Source organism: Emydura macquarii, unplaced genomic scaffold (assembly GCF_026122565.2).
Source record: "Emydura macquarii macquarii isolate MOO-44397 ecotype Brisbane River unplaced genomic scaffold, CSIRO-AGI_Emac_v2 contig_3506, whole genome shotgun sequence".
Lineage (NCBI taxonomy): Eukaryota > Metazoa > Chordata > Testudines > Chelidae > Emydura > Emydura macquarii.
The window spans coordinates 9,769,699-9,787,475 of NW_027133643.1; the positions used below are offsets into that span (position 1 = coordinate 9,769,699).

General features: G+C 39.3%; 1 protein-coding gene across 3 annotated transcripts in view; it reads right to left on the reverse strand.

Moving 5' to 3' along the window:
* DOCK7 (dedicator of cytokinesis 7) overlaps positions 1–17,777 on the reverse strand; it is a 144,875-nt gene that overhangs the window by 91,816 nt on the left and 35,282 nt on the right. For all 3 annotated transcript variants that reach the window (XM_067535648.1, XM_067535647.1, XM_067535649.1), the window contains exons 3-12: positions 17,055–17,230; positions 16,723–16,791; positions 13,243–13,372; positions 12,920–13,132; positions 12,406–12,491; positions 8,069–8,135; positions 6,548–6,697; positions 4,259–4,339; positions 1,969–2,134; positions 1,161–1,303 (exon numbers count right to left, since the gene is read on the reverse strand). In XM_067535648.1, coding sequence (XP_067391749.1) covers positions 1,161–1,303; positions 1,969–2,134; positions 4,259–4,339; positions 6,548–6,697; positions 8,069–8,135; positions 12,406–12,491; positions 12,920–13,132; positions 13,243–13,372; positions 16,723–16,791; positions 17,055–17,230 — 1,281 coding nt within the window. The remainder of the gene's footprint in view (positions 1–1,160; positions 1,304–1,968; positions 2,135–4,258; positions 4,340–6,547; positions 6,698–8,068; positions 8,136–12,405; positions 12,492–12,919; positions 13,133–13,242; positions 13,373–16,722; positions 16,792–17,054; positions 17,231–17,777) is intronic.

Here is a 17,777-nt window from a genome sequence, read left to right on the forward strand (position 1 = left end):
TATGCACTACTACATTACATCACAGGATAGAAAGTAGATTTTCAAAGAACTCAATTCTTTTTCCAACAAAGCACTGCATTAAAGAAAATTGGGAAATGGAAGCATATAGTTTAGGTCAAGGGTAGTTACTTTGGCCGCTAGTCCATGGGAATTAAGAAAGGGACGAATAATAAGTACCTCATACATTACTTAATTGAAAACAAAATAGCTTCCATTTTAAAAATAGTCCGGCCTCCTTTATCATCCTCTTTCAATATGAAAAGTTTTGTAACATTTCCCTTGCTGCTGCTGCTGAGGCTCTGAATTTCCTTAAGCTGAGGACAGCTGACATCAGCACCACAGGATCAGATACCAAAGGATTTGTTCTACCATGGGCCTGACCTCCAAGTGCTGAGAATACCCCAAGAGCTGCTGGGCATTCTCATCTCCCACTGAAGAACACAATCCTGCTTCTATTAAAGTCAATGGCAAACTGCGCATTGAATTCCATGGAGTTGTTTCAACGGAGGTTGAGGGTGCTCTAAAAACTGAGGTCATTATGTGTGAGCTGATGAAGCAACCACCATAGTAACATTTATGCTAAGGTTCATGGCCTAGAGTAGATCAAATACATCAAATATCCTTTGGCACATATTCACTCAAATAAAAATAATGAATTCTCACTGGCTGCTTTGTGTTTTCTTCTGTGATTATTCAGGCAAACAGGCATAGTGACAGGAATGTTCAGGAAAACATTAATGAATTTTAAATGTTTATTAGAGAACATTGAAGAAGAATGAACTAATATTCTCTGAGGAAGCCTGTTACATTGAGTCAAACTGATCCAGTCAGGGAACAGTGATAATGCCATGTGACCTTAGTGTCCACTCAAAACAAAATGACAGCTCCAATTTCATAAATCAATTATTCACAAGGAACTTCTCAGAAAGAATCCACAGACCATGACAAACTGTTTACACAATGTGTCTGCAGAATATACTTCCAGTAATACAAATGAAATCAGATGCTGCTCAAAGACAATTCGTGAATGGTAAAACAAAGCTAAATTCAGTCAGTGGATTACGAATTATCCACTCAGGTCACTTCTCACCTCACTGGTAAGGTGACCAAATCATACTGTGTCATGGGAAACACCACAATGACAGTGGTTCATATTGTACCTGTTTAAAGAAGTTTGTCACCGTAAGAGTAGCGGGTCTAAAGCTAGTCAGGTTGCAAGCCTCATCTCCACTGGTTGTTCTTTCTAATGAACGTCTTCCAACAATACTGGAATTCCGTCTCTCTGACCAAGATCCTTTGCGTTCTAAATAAAATAAAATAAAGTAAAAGGAAGAAAAACAAAGAGTCTACATGCGTTTCAGGCAGGATTTTCTACACAGGAACTGCTGCATTCAGAAATTATGCAATAAGCATGATAGAAGAGGTGGTTATGCTAAGACAATCACACTCCTGAGGCATCAGGAAGCTATGAAGCACAGCTGAATACCTCTGCTCCTTTCACCCCAGTGCCTTATTGCTATTATAAAAGTCTTTATCGTGTGAAGATTTATGTGTTTCTCTTGCACTGAAAGATGATGAAGTTGGCAGTTTTGGGGATGCTGAAGAGCAGTTTCAGATGAGCTGTGTGGTTCACAAAGATTAATCCACTCCTTTGGAAAATGTTCATCAGCCTATAATGCTCTTCAGTCTTAGCAGCCTGGATATAAATAGTATATAACAGATGGTTTGCTTGTAAAATTCTTGAAAGATAAACCTATTTGTTACCACAGACTTGTCCTTTTTATTTCAACTCTTTTCCAAGACTATTACAAAGGCTATAGGAGGAGAAAAAACAAGCTGATAAAAGGAAACAGCAGTGGACATAGGGCCTGATCTAAAGCCCACTGATGTCAATAGAAAGACTCCTATTGATTTCAACAGGGTTTTGCTCAGGCCCATATTCCCTTATGAAAATGCAGGATACAGTACCTCCTGTACCAATTTCTACTTCTGTGGAATCTCTCTCCAAACTTCCAGCACTGCTGACTATGTTCATTAAATGAATGGCTGTCCAGGCAAAAGGCATTCGATATTTGCCCAGTCTTTGGCAAAACTGTTCTGCTTGGCTTTTCAACTTTTCCAGTTTTTCCTTATTCTGCAAACAAAACATTAATTCCAACAGATTGAACAAAATAAAGGGGAAGTCAGTCTCCTTTTATCAAAAACATTTCTGGGTGCTTTGTGATGCAAAGTAATAATAATAATTACTTTTGCACATCTTTACTAAAATAATAAATAATAAATTATAATAATAATACTTTGCACTTCCATCGTACCTTCTGAGGATTCCCAAGTGCTTTACAGTAAGGAATTTAGCCTCACAAAACTTCCATCCTGTGCCAAAGGTGAGACAGCTTGATGGTCTAAAGCAAGAACTGGTTTAATGTTCCTAAGCTTCCAGGAATTGCTAGTTCAAATCACTTGGCCCTCTGCCTTCCCAGGGCAGCTAAATTATACTCCAGGAAGTCCACTAAGGATTTCGTTATTGCTATTGATTTTATGGGGTGACACTATGGTGACAGGAGCAGTATAAACCCTTAAATAACACCATCTAGCTCTTATCTAGAACTTTTCATCAGTAGATCCCAAATTGCTTTACATAGGGGGTCAGTATCTTTATCTTCATTTTACTCACGGGGAAACTGAGGCAGAAAGCGATTAAAGGGACTTGTCCATGGTCATATAACATTTATGATAGAGCCAGAAATAGAATTCAGGCTATTTGTCTCTATGTCCTATGTCTTTAACATACAGGTCCTGATTCATCGAGGCATGACTTTAAGCATATGAGGAGTCCCTTCAATGGAAATCTTCACACATTTCAAGTTCGACATGTGCCTAGGTACCTTGCTGAAACCAGGCCTTACAAAACACCTCTTCCCCAAAATTCCCAAAGCACCTGTCTGTCTGATTCCAAAATACAATATACATGCAGGGTCACTTCACTCATCACGGAAACACAGGCCCTTCTAACTTATACTGCCACCCATCATCGTGGAATGCCTGGGAAGCATCATTGCATAAGAACCCAGAAAAAAAGAGTGAAAATCAACTTTGCCACCTGGAACTATGAAGGAATTTTAGGCAGGCAGAATTTAAGTGGAATTTAGTTAGCAACCAGAGGTTTGCAGCCTTAGCTCTTGGCAAAAGCGTGGTGACAGATTTTTTGATCACTTGCAGGCAGAACATCCATTTTATAGGGCACCCAGGCGTCAACATTTCCTTTTCACTTCATCTGCAATGCTCATTCAGGAAATCAGAAGTAAATTAAGTGATAAGCAGGAGGACACTCCATGCACCTTATTCTATATTCCATTAGATCAAGGGGGTTCTTTTTATACGATAGCTCTGAAATGAGTTTTTAAATTTAAGTTGTACAAAAACTGACTGAGCTTGAGTAAAGCTTTACAGCTCTAAACTGTAGCTCTTCTGAAGATAAACTGGAGATCTCCCATTCTATAGCCACTGCTGACCTTGGAGCAACCTACAAAGGACAAGATCAAAGAAATGCCACAGTGTAGGTTGTCTCTTAGATGCTACTAGTATTCCTGTCTATTCCTGAAAGCCAGCAAAACCAATGCACTTCCTTCTAGCCTCTGATCCACAGTAATTTGTTATATCCAGGCTTGCACAACTACCACTTTAATAGCTCAGAGTTCAGTACAAATTATGGTATTTTTCTGAGCTATGAAAACTCCAGTTCCGAGCCTTCTGCAGTGTAGCTCGGGTTTCCATAGAATCTGGCTGTTTGGAGGGAAGGCAGAGGGCAAGAGGTAGGAATTCAAATGGAAGGGTTGTCCAAGAGGCCAAGCCTTTCACTGCACTTCATTGCACAGAATAACTCAAAAAGATTAGAGACAAAAATATACATTGTCTCTCTTTTTTCATTTGGCTACTTTGTACACACAACAGTAGGCTCTGATTACAGTTAGTTTCATGATTGTCAGTTTCCCCCGATGTTTGTGTGGATCTTGTACACAATATGAGGACAGAAAAACATTTTAAGAAGACAGGAAAACATAGCTGTAAAAGCACCACAATTCAAAGACTAGCAGGGGAATTCCCCAGCAGCTGTGATGCTGGGATTATTTTACAATCCTCTTTTTAGAATTTGACAAGATTCCTAGTTAAAGGTGTCATTTGAATTAAAATATGAATGATTAAATGTTTTCAGAAGTATCAGTGCCAACATTTCATCTAAACTTCCAAAAATTCTTACCTTTGTGGCATCAGTTTCTTTAAAAATCATATAGGGCTCTGCGCATTCTCCAATATCCCCCTGCTGTAATACTTTTTCCAGCTGTGAAGGAACAATGGGTGTTTGTGAGGGCAGGGACATGTATATATCAGAGACTGGCAAATTAACTGAATATGTAGCTTAGAATCTTAGACGTTTTCAGAAGGGTATATATTCAAAAGAGCTGAGGCTGGTTTCCCTTTTGCACCAGCAAATTGAACTGTAGCTGTAAATCGGAGAACATGCTCCTCAGCCAGACAGTCGGAGGTGCAAGTACCCCAATTTTCACCCACAATTCAATTTCAAGGGCAAAAATGCGGGTGCAAATTGCACCTGCACCAGAATGGGCAGTCTTTTGAAAGTTTAGCCGATTGTCAAGAGCTTTAAAAGAGTTAACATTAATGTCATATTTTTTCTTGGAGGTTTTTACTTCATGATTCTTCTGAATTTGGTTCGTCTCATTGTTATTTTATCTATATCGCAGTAGCACCTAAAGTTCTCAACCAGACCCGTGTCCCAATAAGCAAGGCACAGTTCAAATGTACAGAAAATTACAGTCCCTGCCCAAGGAGCCTGAAATCTAGAAGATGAGTGAAAACAGGTGGATCACACACATGAGCAGAGAAGAGGGATGGGGATACATCAATTGGTTGAAAAAGCACCCCTGTCTTAACAAACTAACCAGTGCATACTTGCCATTACTTAGATTGGGAGCATCTTTTTGTTCTGTGTTTGTACAGAGCCTAGCGCAATGGGGCCCTGGCCCATGACCAGGGTTCCTAGGTGGTACCATAATACAAATAATAAAGAAGAATATTTATCATCACCCTTTGCATGCCCAGATTTGTTAGAAATGTTCAGATGCACAGGTAGTTGTTTCATAATGCATAATAAAGCTAAGCTCTATGTGAAAATTCAACTGACAAGGCAAGCTATTTTTCTAGCTTATTTACTTTGACTGTCTTTTTCATTACCACATAATAAAAATCAAAATAGCACTGTTAAAGAAATGGCTACTGGCTGGGCTTTCCTCATTGGGTTTACAAACCCTAAAGTGCAATCACAAGCTCTTCAGGCTAGATCTTGATCTCAGTTAGATGGTCTGTATCTTCGCCTCTCATCTTGTAAAGATCAGCAACTGTGCACATACAGACCCTGATTTTACAAGACAGATCTGCAATGATACATGTGGCAAATCTGAGATCAGAATATGACCCTAAACTACCAAATGCCTTGATCTTACTAGGGACAAATTTGACTCAGTCACAATATTAACTTACTTCCAAAAACTTAATCTATCTGTACATACACTCAGAATCAATTTTTAAAACATGACTTGCTATAAGGTGATATAACCAATGGCTGCAAATGGAAAGGGAATATGTCACATTCCCCTTTCTACCATGGGGAAGAATTCGTGCTGGGTTTGAGGTAGAAAACTGGTCCAATTGTCAATCTCAGTCAGCCAGGAGATAAGTGCACCTATCATTTGGATGTTCTTCTAGCCAAATGAGAGGAGGAATAATGTCCTTTATATTCACACACCTTACTCCTGAATTTACCAAGACTACATTTTATGGACCTAATTTTCCACCTGGCCTTATCCCAGCCTATTATCTATTTCATTGACTGTCATGGTATTTGGGCTACTAAGTGCCTAAATCACTTTTGAAAATGAGATTTAGGCTCCAAAATCAGTCAGGCATTGCAACACTGAGCGTGGCAATGCCTAACAATCTGGGGCTCAGTAAGTGGAGGATCAGTGGGTGCCCTCCTGAGAAGATGTTCTTTAAAATCCTCCGAGGCGCCTATCTATATCTTTAGGTGCCTAAATACCTTGGGAAATTTGGCTCTAAGTCACTTTTGAATATGGTACCTAATTCATTTTTTTTTTTTAATTTTACCCATTAGCTTCTCTGTCCTTCTAAACTCCACCAAACTGTTTCCTTTCACAGAAAATATCAGTCCCTAAAAGCAGCTGTTCACTGTTCAAATCACCAGGCTGTTCTCTATAGTTTTCCATATTAAAACCAGCCTACTTCTTCATTGGAGAGTGTTTGATATAAAAAAAAAAAAGTTTAACATACAAAGAACATTTGAAATGAGTCAAATTCTCCACCACCAGCATCTCCAACGGACAAAATTTGGCTCAATACATTTGAGTAACACGTCTGTGGGGTTTGTAGGTCCTAGTTTTTTTATTTAAAATAAAAGATGCTCCCGATGGAATAATGCCATTTCTAACACTCTCACTCACACACACCTTCTTACCTTTATTACCAGAAAGACATCCTGAGAGGGATAAGTAATAGAAAAGATGGCTGATCTGGCCAGAGTGGTAATGGCAGCAGGTGGGACATGAGGACGCAGCACTCCTTTCATTTGTTCAGAATTTAAATCAAAGTAGAAGTTCTCTGAAATCTAAGGGAGATGTTAGCTAGTTCTAGAGGTTTGTTACAGTTTATAATGAACGCTTCGCATACACTGCAATCAATTTGAAAACATTACTGAAAAAAACTGCACAATGCCCTGTGTTGATATAACTTATTAAACAAAAACCACCATCAATCCCTGTTGTCTGATGTCCAAAACCATCAATTTCATAAAGGCAGACACTAAGTGGAAGAGGAAAGAAAAAAAGAAAAGAACAATGTAAGCTATTTATAAAACCTACCACGTCTCTCTCAAACATGGTTCAGATCCCCTGATTAGCTATTACAACAGTTCAAAGTATCAGAGAAGGAAATTATCTATAAGAGTAACTGCCCCAGGCTAGGCTGAAAGACAAAAATCACATGGCATGGGGCTGAGTAACCTTAATACATTGAAACATTCCCCAGTGACACCAAATGCTAGTGACTGTAGCCAGGTTCCAATGCCAAAAGGAGTAACATGTCATTATCAACAGCAGAGGTCACTAAAGCCACTTCAAGAACATACTATATGAAAAAACCTGGAATAATGAGATGATAAAAACTGGCCTGTGAAATATGACTGAAAAATTAAGCAAAATTCACAAAGGCTACGTACTCACATTTAAAAGATTATTTGAGACATTCAAGCATTGAAAGGGACAGTGTAAAAATAAGACATTTTATTTTATTTTTAAAAATATCTTTACCTTAATTACTAAAAATATCTTGGATTATGAAAACCAAAAGAACTTTCACAATCTAGCTTTCTTCTCACTATTTTTACTCCATTCACTTCACATTTCCACTCAATTTGAACTGCAAAAACAGACTTGTCTGTTTTATTTCTAGTCAGTTTCCTATTCTTATGCACTAGCAAAATGTTATTTGGATTGACAACATGTCAGGGCAATGTTTGAATCACCCCCAAAAAAGAAGAAAAAGGTTTTTAAAAAAAAAAATCTTTATTTTTAAAATTTTTATTATTGAGTTTAAGTTTTCTATTAATACATTTTGAACTTAAAACTAGCTGACAGCGTCCCTTTAAAGATATTAAGATTTAAGCCACTCGCATATTTTTAGAAAACCATTTATGTTTGAATTGATGTGTCATTAAAAACAGAGAAAATGCACCTTCTTGAAATTTCTGTAATATCATAACTTAGGTTCTGAGCCTGCAAAGCGAACATGTTTAAATATGTGAGTAGTGCCACTGGAGCTTATACTTTACTACTAAATTATCCTACCATAAGTAGTCCCACTGGCCTCATGGTAGGAAGTATTTGCAGGATATGGGCCTTCCATTGTAAATTCTTTGGGCATGTATCTTTAATGCACCATGCACAAACATGTCACTGTGTAATAAATAATAACTACATACCTTTTTCTTTTCTTTAACGTCATACAAAGCCAAACTTGCAAAAATGGGTTCAATTTCAATTTCAAATCTTTAAGGAAAGAGACAAATAAATAGACTGATTTGACTTGAGTAACCACAAACAAAAACCAACCTCCCATTGACTTCAGTGGGGCAGGATTTTACCTCAAGAATAGAAAGTGGAGGGTTTTACTTTGCTGTGTAGACATACCCAAAAGGATCAGAATCTTATTATAGAATTATTTCAAATGAAAACAAGCTCTACAGACAGTCATGGAGTTACCAAGAGTGTGAGTACTAAATAGCAGCCAGTATTAGCTCAGTCTGACTACCGGATATACGAAACTTAACAGTGTTCTTTTTTGTCAGGCTTCCCTCTCTCTCTTCCTCAGTTCCCATTTCAGGAAAAAGACACACAAGTGGCATCTGAAACAGCTGTCAGCAGGCAATGAAAACTAGATTATTTCCTGTTTCCTAGGAGCAACTGATCATGGAAGAATTCCAGGACCTGATCCTGGTCTCATTGATTTGCAGTGGTGTAGAATCAGGATCCTGAACTCAAAATATGTATTTGGTTATCTTCTGCTGGTGCTATTGGAAGCTAAGGAAAGCAGTCTGGTGGTTCTCTCAAAGGAAAGGAAATGATTAATTGGTATATCTGGACCAATGGAAACAGAGGAACATTAGCTTCTGTGATGAGAATTCACTGTGAACTGAGAAATAATGAAAATGGCTCTTTCACAATGTCAAGCTATTTTGAAAGTGACATTGTCACTTTCCAACATTAGTTATCAGGAAGCGTCCCTGACTTTCCAGAAAGAGGGACTGTCAGAAGTAAGATCTTGGGTTTTGGTTTCTAGATTTTGGCTGGCTGACAATTAAGTAAACAAAAAAAAAATTTTTTTAATGTTAAACGCATGTTTCTAAATATAACAAAAACAGATAATTACAAGGATAAAAATCGAAGAGACGAGGTTCACTCCTCATTAGCAGGGCATCCAGAAACTGAGCTGCATATTCCGAAAGCGGAATACTCTCAAACGACTAAATATAGCACAGTAGAGGTACCACAGGGCGCTGTATGGGCAGTCTAATAACCTTTTACCTTTTAGATAGAGGGACGTCGGGCTGGCTTATTTGTTGGCTCCAATTTGGCTGAGTGTCTTGCTTGCAATGCTTGCCTTTTGGATTGCATGATTTCTACAGCGTATGATCAGACTGAATGCTGACTTTGTTTCAAAGTATGAAGTCAGCCCGAAGACTTATTTGTTGGTATCACAATATATTATAATACCGGAGGCCTGACGTTGGAGACACACTTTGAAACACTAACCCCTCTAATCAGCAGAGACTAGAATTGTGCACTTCCCATGAAATAACTCACCTGGCCCTCCCAGCCTGCCTGCAAAAAACACACAAAAATAGTCCAATCATCTATTGCTTGCACTGTAAAGATGGATGCTTTAGGGTCAAATTCTGTCTTTGGCTGAACACATGGGCCTGTAAAAAGAATCTGGCCCCATTTCTTTCATGCTGGGGAAAATTTTCAAACAGAAATCAATCTATCACTTATTCTTTGTACAGCTGTTTTTGCCACACTTGCAAATTATCAAAAGATACTTGTCTTTCAATATATGGAGGGGCTTCTGTGTCTAGTGGTTGGAGCAGGGGACTGGGACTCAGAATATCTAGGTTCTAGCCTAGAAGTGGTAGAAAATAACAATTTCTTACCCACAAAAATGTTCATCTGAAAAAGTTCCCAATTTTCAATGGAAAAAATGTTGGCTAAACTTCCTGACAAGCTCTACAGCTGGTTAGAAAACAAAAACAATTTTTCTAAAAATTTGCATCAATTTTTTTTTTTTAAACTCTTGGCAACTGATTTTTTTTCCCCCAGGAGACTTTGCCACCTAGATCTCTTTTATTCCCAGATCCAGCTTTGATTCCACATGTGGTCTTGGACAAGTCACTTCATTTCTCTGGATTGATAACCTCCCATCTGTAAAAAAGGGGAAATTGCACCTACCATATGGTATTATTAGATTTGTAAAGGGTTTTGAAATCCCTGGATTAAAGGTGATATCAAAGTGTGAATAATTATGGGTGTCAATAATAATCAAGTGTCCATCCTTTATCAGAGGTATCATGATACTCCACTGATGAAATTACATTCATGCCAATGACAACTTTGATGCCACTATTCAAAGTTATGACTTTGCTGAATGGCCATGCAGTCAAGGCAGTTGAGTATTCACAACACAAATATGTGAAAAATAATTTGCCAGGGAACACAGCACGTGATTGGTCAAGTGAGTTACTGTTGTGTAATTGCTCACTTCATAGTAGTTGGATCCCGTGTACCATTTCAGAACCTGTCTGATTTGCTGGGGCATATGTTTTTGAAATCAACCAATGCTCCGAAGAACAAAGGCACATTTTTTATAAGCAGCCATCTGGATTCCTGGATCGGAGGGCAGCATGGTGCTCTTAAGGACTAGTCCTACAAAGTGCTGGGCATCTCTTGGGAGACCTGAGTACCCTCAGCTCCTAATGGAAGAAATAATGGCCAAGTGGTTAGGACACTAACTTGTAAGTTAGCAGACCTGGGTTTAACTCCCTGCTCTGCCACAGACTTCCTGTGACACCTTGGGCAAGTTATTTAGTCTCTCTGTGCCTCAGTTACCCATCTGTAAAATGGTGAGAAAAGTACTGCCCTACATCACAAGGGTGTGAGGATAAATATCTTAAAAGATTGAGAGGCACTCCCATACCACAGTACTGAGAGCTATGTAAACTATATAGGGAGGCAAATGGGGATTGACTATGCTCAGCAGCTCATGGGAAGCACACAGCACCTTGCAGGAAAAAGCCTGTAGAGCTCCACATGCAGCATCATTTACCTGTAAGAATCATTCAGAACACAAATGTCTTAACTTGACAGTTCTGCACTACTCCTAAACGTGAGGAGCGGAAAGTCTTGGGGTGGGTCATCGGAAAGGTAGTTTTCCCTACATTTGCAATAAAGTCTGGCCTAGCCTAACAAATGTCCCAGGTGACAGTCCTGCTTGAGTCATTTATTTTTTTTATTGCTGTTACCCTTGTCCTTCTTCATCCACCCTCTCCCTCTCTGTTGTTTGTTTGCCACTGCTCACTATATCGCTGGTAGCATTAGAGTGCAAGCTCAATGAGGGAAGGCCCATGTCTCTCTCACTCTCATTGAGCAGCTAGCACAATTTTGGGTGCCATAAACACAACAAACAGGACCACAAAGTACAAATCTCTGTATAATGGGCAAACATGTTTTTGATAGATTTGCTACAAAACTGACTGACTTACAACTTAAATAGCAGAACTCATTAATTTCTAAAATTTATCTTATTTACACTAACTACAGCTAGTTTTTGAGATGTCACTTCACTGCTAACTGCATATAAAGTTGTTCTAGTTCATGACATCACACAGTAAAATAAAAGACTGAAATACCGGCTCATCTCTAAGGTTGTATCAGGTTCTGAAGTGTTTTACCTATAGGAGGGAAGTCCCACACGTCTCAGTTATGATGGGCAATGTAGTTTAACTTGAGTTCTCTAACTATAAGGCTTGACCTAACTGAGGACACAGAAGATGAATACTTCAGTGTGGAAAAATCAGTTTTGTACTTTATTTCTCTAAGGGAATAACAGTAAAATTTTACCTTGTGTTATTAGAGAAGAGTTATAGGCAATGATCCAGCTGCAGGTAACCCTATATTCAGGAGCTTCACTTCATTAAACTTGTTTAACAGGTTTCTATTCCTCCAGTTAAAGCTTGCTAAGTGTATAAAGACTTAACTCTTAAAAGGGACACAGTAAATCAAGGTTGTTGAGCCTCAACTTTCACATACCTTGCCAGTCGTCTCACACTGTAAAGCCTTATCTTAAAAAAGTGCAGCACTGTTTTCATTACGGTTTATTTTTTTTAAAATACCACCTTTGTTACAGGGCAAAAAACAAAAAGCCTGACTTACTGCAAGGCCGAATGTAAAAAAACTAAGCGTGTGTGCGCTCATAACAGGTGATAGGGCACATCCACAGATTGGTCTGCAATGGATGCACAGTGAGTCAGGGAAACATGAGCATTTTCTATTTCACAGACTTGCAACAGAGGTTTGACAGATAAAATTGACTGACGCAGGCCCCATAATATTGCGCAACTAATGACAATGCGATACATCACTTTTTCAGCCAAAAAACCATCTTAATCGTACCCTTTAAGTAAGGGGTAATTGTCAAATCAACAGTTACTCCAGATAAACATGGGTGTAATAGCTGAATATGACCCTATATTAAAATAATACTTACTTAAGAGACAAACACTTCACAAGAAGTCTCTGACCAAAATGTTCTTTGGGTACTTCTGGGACACAAAGCCGTTCAATAGGCTCCTCCTGGAATTTGTAACAGAAGCAGTCACTTATACCCAGGTCACTGCTATACATCAATCGTATCATTAAAAAGCTAATCTAGGTTCAGATTTTTTTTTTCTTCTAAAACACAAGTAACAATTTAATCCTCAAGATTTAACAGCATGTTGCATTCACTGTGACTATAAATAACAGCTAAGGGATTTAATTTAGGGTACCTACATAATAGGGGATTGGAGATAAAGAGAAAAGGTCTTTGGAAAGTAATATCCTAGGCTAGTGCATGTGCTCAAAACATACGCTACTTCAGGCAAATTGGAATACAGTTTTATGGAAATTAAATTGAGATGATCTTATTTCCTTAGTACTTTAAATCCATGGTAATTTTACTTTGACCTACATTCCTTATGTTTTTTTTCTAGACTAGTTCACACCATGTTCACTCAAAATACCTCATCTGGTGCTGGATGCAATGCAAAAAGTTCCTTGTGTCTGTTTGACTTCCTCTGATCATCATTTTGATGGTCAATTTCTTCATTTGGGGTTCGGTCAAGTAGATTTGGAAGAAGAGCATCAGGAAGGGAGTTCTTCAGGTCAAAAATACTGCATGCCCAGCTGCCCCGTGGAGTATCATCTATTGACATTGAACGCCTTTTAAGGTCATCCTGAGATTTAATGAATTAAATGCAATTAATAATGCAAAAGGGAAGAAGTCGGACTTTTAAAACATGGCTATAAAGTAGCTTTCACATGGCAGGGTTTTAAGGCACATTACTTGTTCATCTTGGTAACTGTTGCCATCTGGAGCCTCGTCCGACTCGAAGATCTGTTTGGGGAGCCCCTTTTGCCTCTCTTTCTGTTTATCTAACGTGTTGGGATTAAATCCTGTTCCCAGTTTGTGGTATCTATTCAAAACAGAGTATGTCAAGTAATTTTTATTCTTCTCAACCCCATCCCCAAATAAGCATAATTGAGCATATGCAGTATTCTCACAGGACATTTTAAATTATAAATCACTCCCCTGAAATATTTTTGTCATCCTTAACAATAGCCTTGTAGCGATCTGTGCTGCTGTGTGGAAGACCCACACAAAGGTTTATTTCCCACTCTCAGTCACTTCTTGCTCTGGACTGGACTGAGAATTGTTCATATCACTCCACAGCATGACACTCTATTAAGTTACAAAATAACACTGACTAGCTTTGAAAGGAAATCCTTCCTAGGCCCAAGTAACTTGGGTGGAAAATATGGTGATTGTGAAGCTGGACCTCAAGGTGGAGTGGGTTAAACTAGCTAAAAATGTGGGGATGAACAGCCTTTGAGGTTCTATCAGGGACACAGATAACCAGGCAAGGGAAAACACGGATGTCTTGAAAGCCAAGGGCCAACTTCAGGTCTGATCTGTATGCTGAGTGCCCTCAAATTCCAGTGAAATTTGCATCACGCAAGATGCACTCAGCAATCACAAGATTGGGCTCTTCAGGTCATTCAAGAATATTTGCTGGTAAACATTTTGTTTAGTATTGCTTACAAGATCAGCTCTCTCTGACTAACAAATACTCAGATATCCAAGTGGCGTCCTGCCTACATATACAAACATATAGGCCCAGAGCAGCAGAGAAGCAGTGATTGTTCATAAACACATGCTTTATTCAGGGGGTCAAGTATTCAAGCTGGGAGAATGACATAACTGGAGAGAGGACAATACGTTTAGCAGTCTCTCTACAATACCCGCTCTCAGAGAGTTCACCAAGTAGCACTGGGGTCACATCTGGAATGAATTGTTCACACACCGCCCTATTGCTAAAGCCGTCAAAACAGTATGCATGGATGTGGCAAAACTCTGGGTGCAGTATGAATGAAAAATGACAAAGAAGGATAAAAAGGAAAAAAGCATTTTTCTAGTATTGCTATTCCCGAGATTTGAATTATACAGGCCCTGGTTCTATTACAATTTATCCATCAGCTGCACAGTGTTTTTCCCGGACTATCTGAAGGTGCAAAGCAAAGACTCAAAAGTATTACATTTCAATCATTGCTTAGCTGATAAAAGAAAAAAGTGTTTTAATCATAGCTTCGTTCGGAAATGCTTTCTAGGATAGCTGCCTCCAGTGTAGGGAACTATTGCAAAGATCAGCATTAGAAAAACCCATTGTTTTTTCAGACAATTAGCGAAAATGCATTTATTTATTATTTCAGCACAATTAGAACACTCACACAAGGGAACTGAGTGCCCCGCTAAATGCTCTGGCCACAGAGAACTGCCAACGATGACATTGGAATAAGGGATTTCTCCCCAGTTGTGTTCTGCAGCTCAGAGGAAGACATGTCAGAAGCCTCTTTTTACAGCATCCTTCTAACCTAGATAAGGAGGACTGGATTTAGCTCCTACCAAAGCTAGTCAATGCCACTCAAACCATTGACCTGAAGCAACTGTTTACGAACAAGCTGCCTCTGCAGCAGCCATAACCCTGACAACCCATAGAGCAAATGACCATGCTTGGGATTTAAACGCAGTCCTTCCCAACGAGGTAGTCAGACCCACTGCCGCCCGCAGAAGTTTCATCTGCACTGAGGGTTCAATCTGCAAGATTCTTATCAGTTCTTGGAGGTGCAGTGCACCCTCAACTGTAGTCAAGGGGAATTGGGGGCTCAACACTTGCAGAATAAGAGCCTTCAGGTGGGCAGTTGGCCAGCTTCCAAGCCCCCACCTCCACGTCGCTCTGGCTACAGGTCACACCCTCTGCAGGAGACAATGGGTTTCACCTCCAGAGGTTGGTGGCTAGTGTATATCAGTGGGACCACAATCTGGGTGGGTAATTTTGTCTGTGCTACTGCTGGTCTCAAAGGGCTCAGAGATGCCTCTAGCAAGACGAAGCTGTTCTGAGGAGAGGCAGGAGGCCCACCACCTCCACGGCAGTGGCTGGAGACATTATGCTTTTGAAAGACACAACATCTCTTGGACGCTCAGCACGCTGATCTGTACATGGAGTGCTTTCCTTAGGGCAGCCGCCTTGTTGCAAAGAGTGGAAGTAAGAGCCAGGCCTCTTCCTCACCCCAATCAGACATGCCTAATTGTGTGCTGCTAACTACCACTGGCTATGTCTATTCTGCACACCCAGTGCTGGGAGTCAGACTATGCCTGTTCTCTGTATCAGTGTACTGGATATGCAGAGTTGTACTCCTTGCTCTCTCTTCCCTTCTGGTGCACCCACATAAAGGAGGGCATCATTTAGCCATGCGCACATTTGTAATCAGTGAAAACCTTTGTTAAATTTAGTGATGTTTCTCTACTGCCTATGTGGGTTGTGCTGCCCAAGCATACAGCAGAGACTAGACTATTTGCTTACAAAGATCACAAGTTAATAAAGCCTCTTTCTCTCTTTTTTTTTTTTTTTAAAAGGAGAGATTGCAGACCTTGTTTTTATTAGGTCATGCTCTCTCTAAAAACAAGTCTTCAGCATCCTCTAGAGTGGTGCTTGGGACAATACTAAATCCACTGAATTGTAGCAACTGTTACAAGGACACAGCAGCAGCTACAGTACTGTCATTTTTAGGTGACGTAGCATCACATGGAGCACTTACTCCTTGAGCTTGATTCTCTTATAGTCACTAGAACTTCAGTCATTCAAGACACAGCATTTTAAAAGAAACGCTATCCAGACATTTCCCAATGATTTGTATCAATTAATCAACTTCAACATGCTCTAAACAGTTAAGTCAAAGCGTTATATAAATGTCGGTATAGTTTAAATATTACTGAGCATTTTTAAAGTAATGTACAATTGCAAAACTGCTTTGAGAACACGATTACTACTTTAGATAATAGAGATGCCAAAAGTGTACACTAAACCATCCCACCCTATTTTCTTGTTGTAAGAAATTGATGTCTTGAGAGAGAGAGAGGAGAGAGATTTCACTTACATGTCTACATTCCCTATTTTTTTCTATTGTCCAATATCTGAAGGAAGTTATCATTGATGATAACGGCCTAAATTTTCAAAAGTGACTAAGGGATTTCTGGTGCTTCCATTTCTGGGCATGCAACATCAGATACCTTAGAAGGGCCTGATTTTCAGAACATATTGAGCTCCACTTCACTTGGTATGGGAAGCCAAATATGGAGAGGCACCCAAAATCTTAGTCACTTCTGAAAACGTAAGCCTGCAATTATTATTCAGCTTGCTCATACCAGAGTCTATCTTGCAAGATGAGGACCTTAAATCAAAATGATAAATGTCACATTGTAACTTACTTTCTGTTCACAATTGCCCAATCTTCTGTGTAACTTCTTACACAATCCCTCACATGAGGGTCCATTTCACTGTAAAAGATAAGACAACACAACTTCTTCAAATCACAAAAAAACTTGATTTTTTAAATGACATTCTGACTTTTCACTTCATAATATATTAAAGTACGACCTGTCTCATGCACATGGAGGAAATTATTATAAAAGAAAAGTTAAGTCCCCCACTTTGCAAACACTTATATCCAAAAGCAACTCCCTTGAACTCAGTGGGGCCCACTTCCATCTGTAACGATACAAGTGTTTGCAAGTTGGGGCTGCAATTTTCTGCCCCTTACCTCTCCTCAGGTACAGCTGACACAAGAGTCCTACATTCTCGGGGACTGTACACAACTTCAATATCATCTGGAGGAAATTCAAGCAAGTCTCTCAAAGGACCGGACTCCATTGCAAGCGGATGTGTAATAAGATAATCTTCCAAATCCACTGGATCCACAGCTTCTGTAAGTGGAACCTAAGAGAAGTCAAGCCATGGAAGAGATTTTAATTAGAAAAATCAAAAGCAAGCCTTATTTTCTACTATACTTTTAAAATCAGGTTGACCTCCCAACTAAAACAGCAGCTTGGCCTACGGCCAGACTACAATTAATCTTAACCAATATACAGCATGAAGCTAATTTTTCACACCCTGTATTTTATCCAGCTACTTCTCTTGGTATGTATATTATGTTCATCATTGTGGTATCTCTGGCATTGCTTCTACCACATTTTCAGTAAGAGCTGAGAATTCATTAGTTTAATTCAAAAGCAAATCACACACTTTATTTCTGGTGGTCTGTCATTTTCTCTTATACTCAACCACAAACCTGAACTAACCACCAAGATCCCTCTTTGACTCAGGAGACACCCAGAACTCTATTAACGTGAGACATGGGAATGCAAATACAGTTGCTAAATCAGTGTAAGCAGCAAAGGAAATTCCCCCGTGAAGGCTAACACTATTTCCAAGTAAATGTCTTCTCAGGAATGCAAAACACAATCGACTCTTCCTCCTCAAAGAG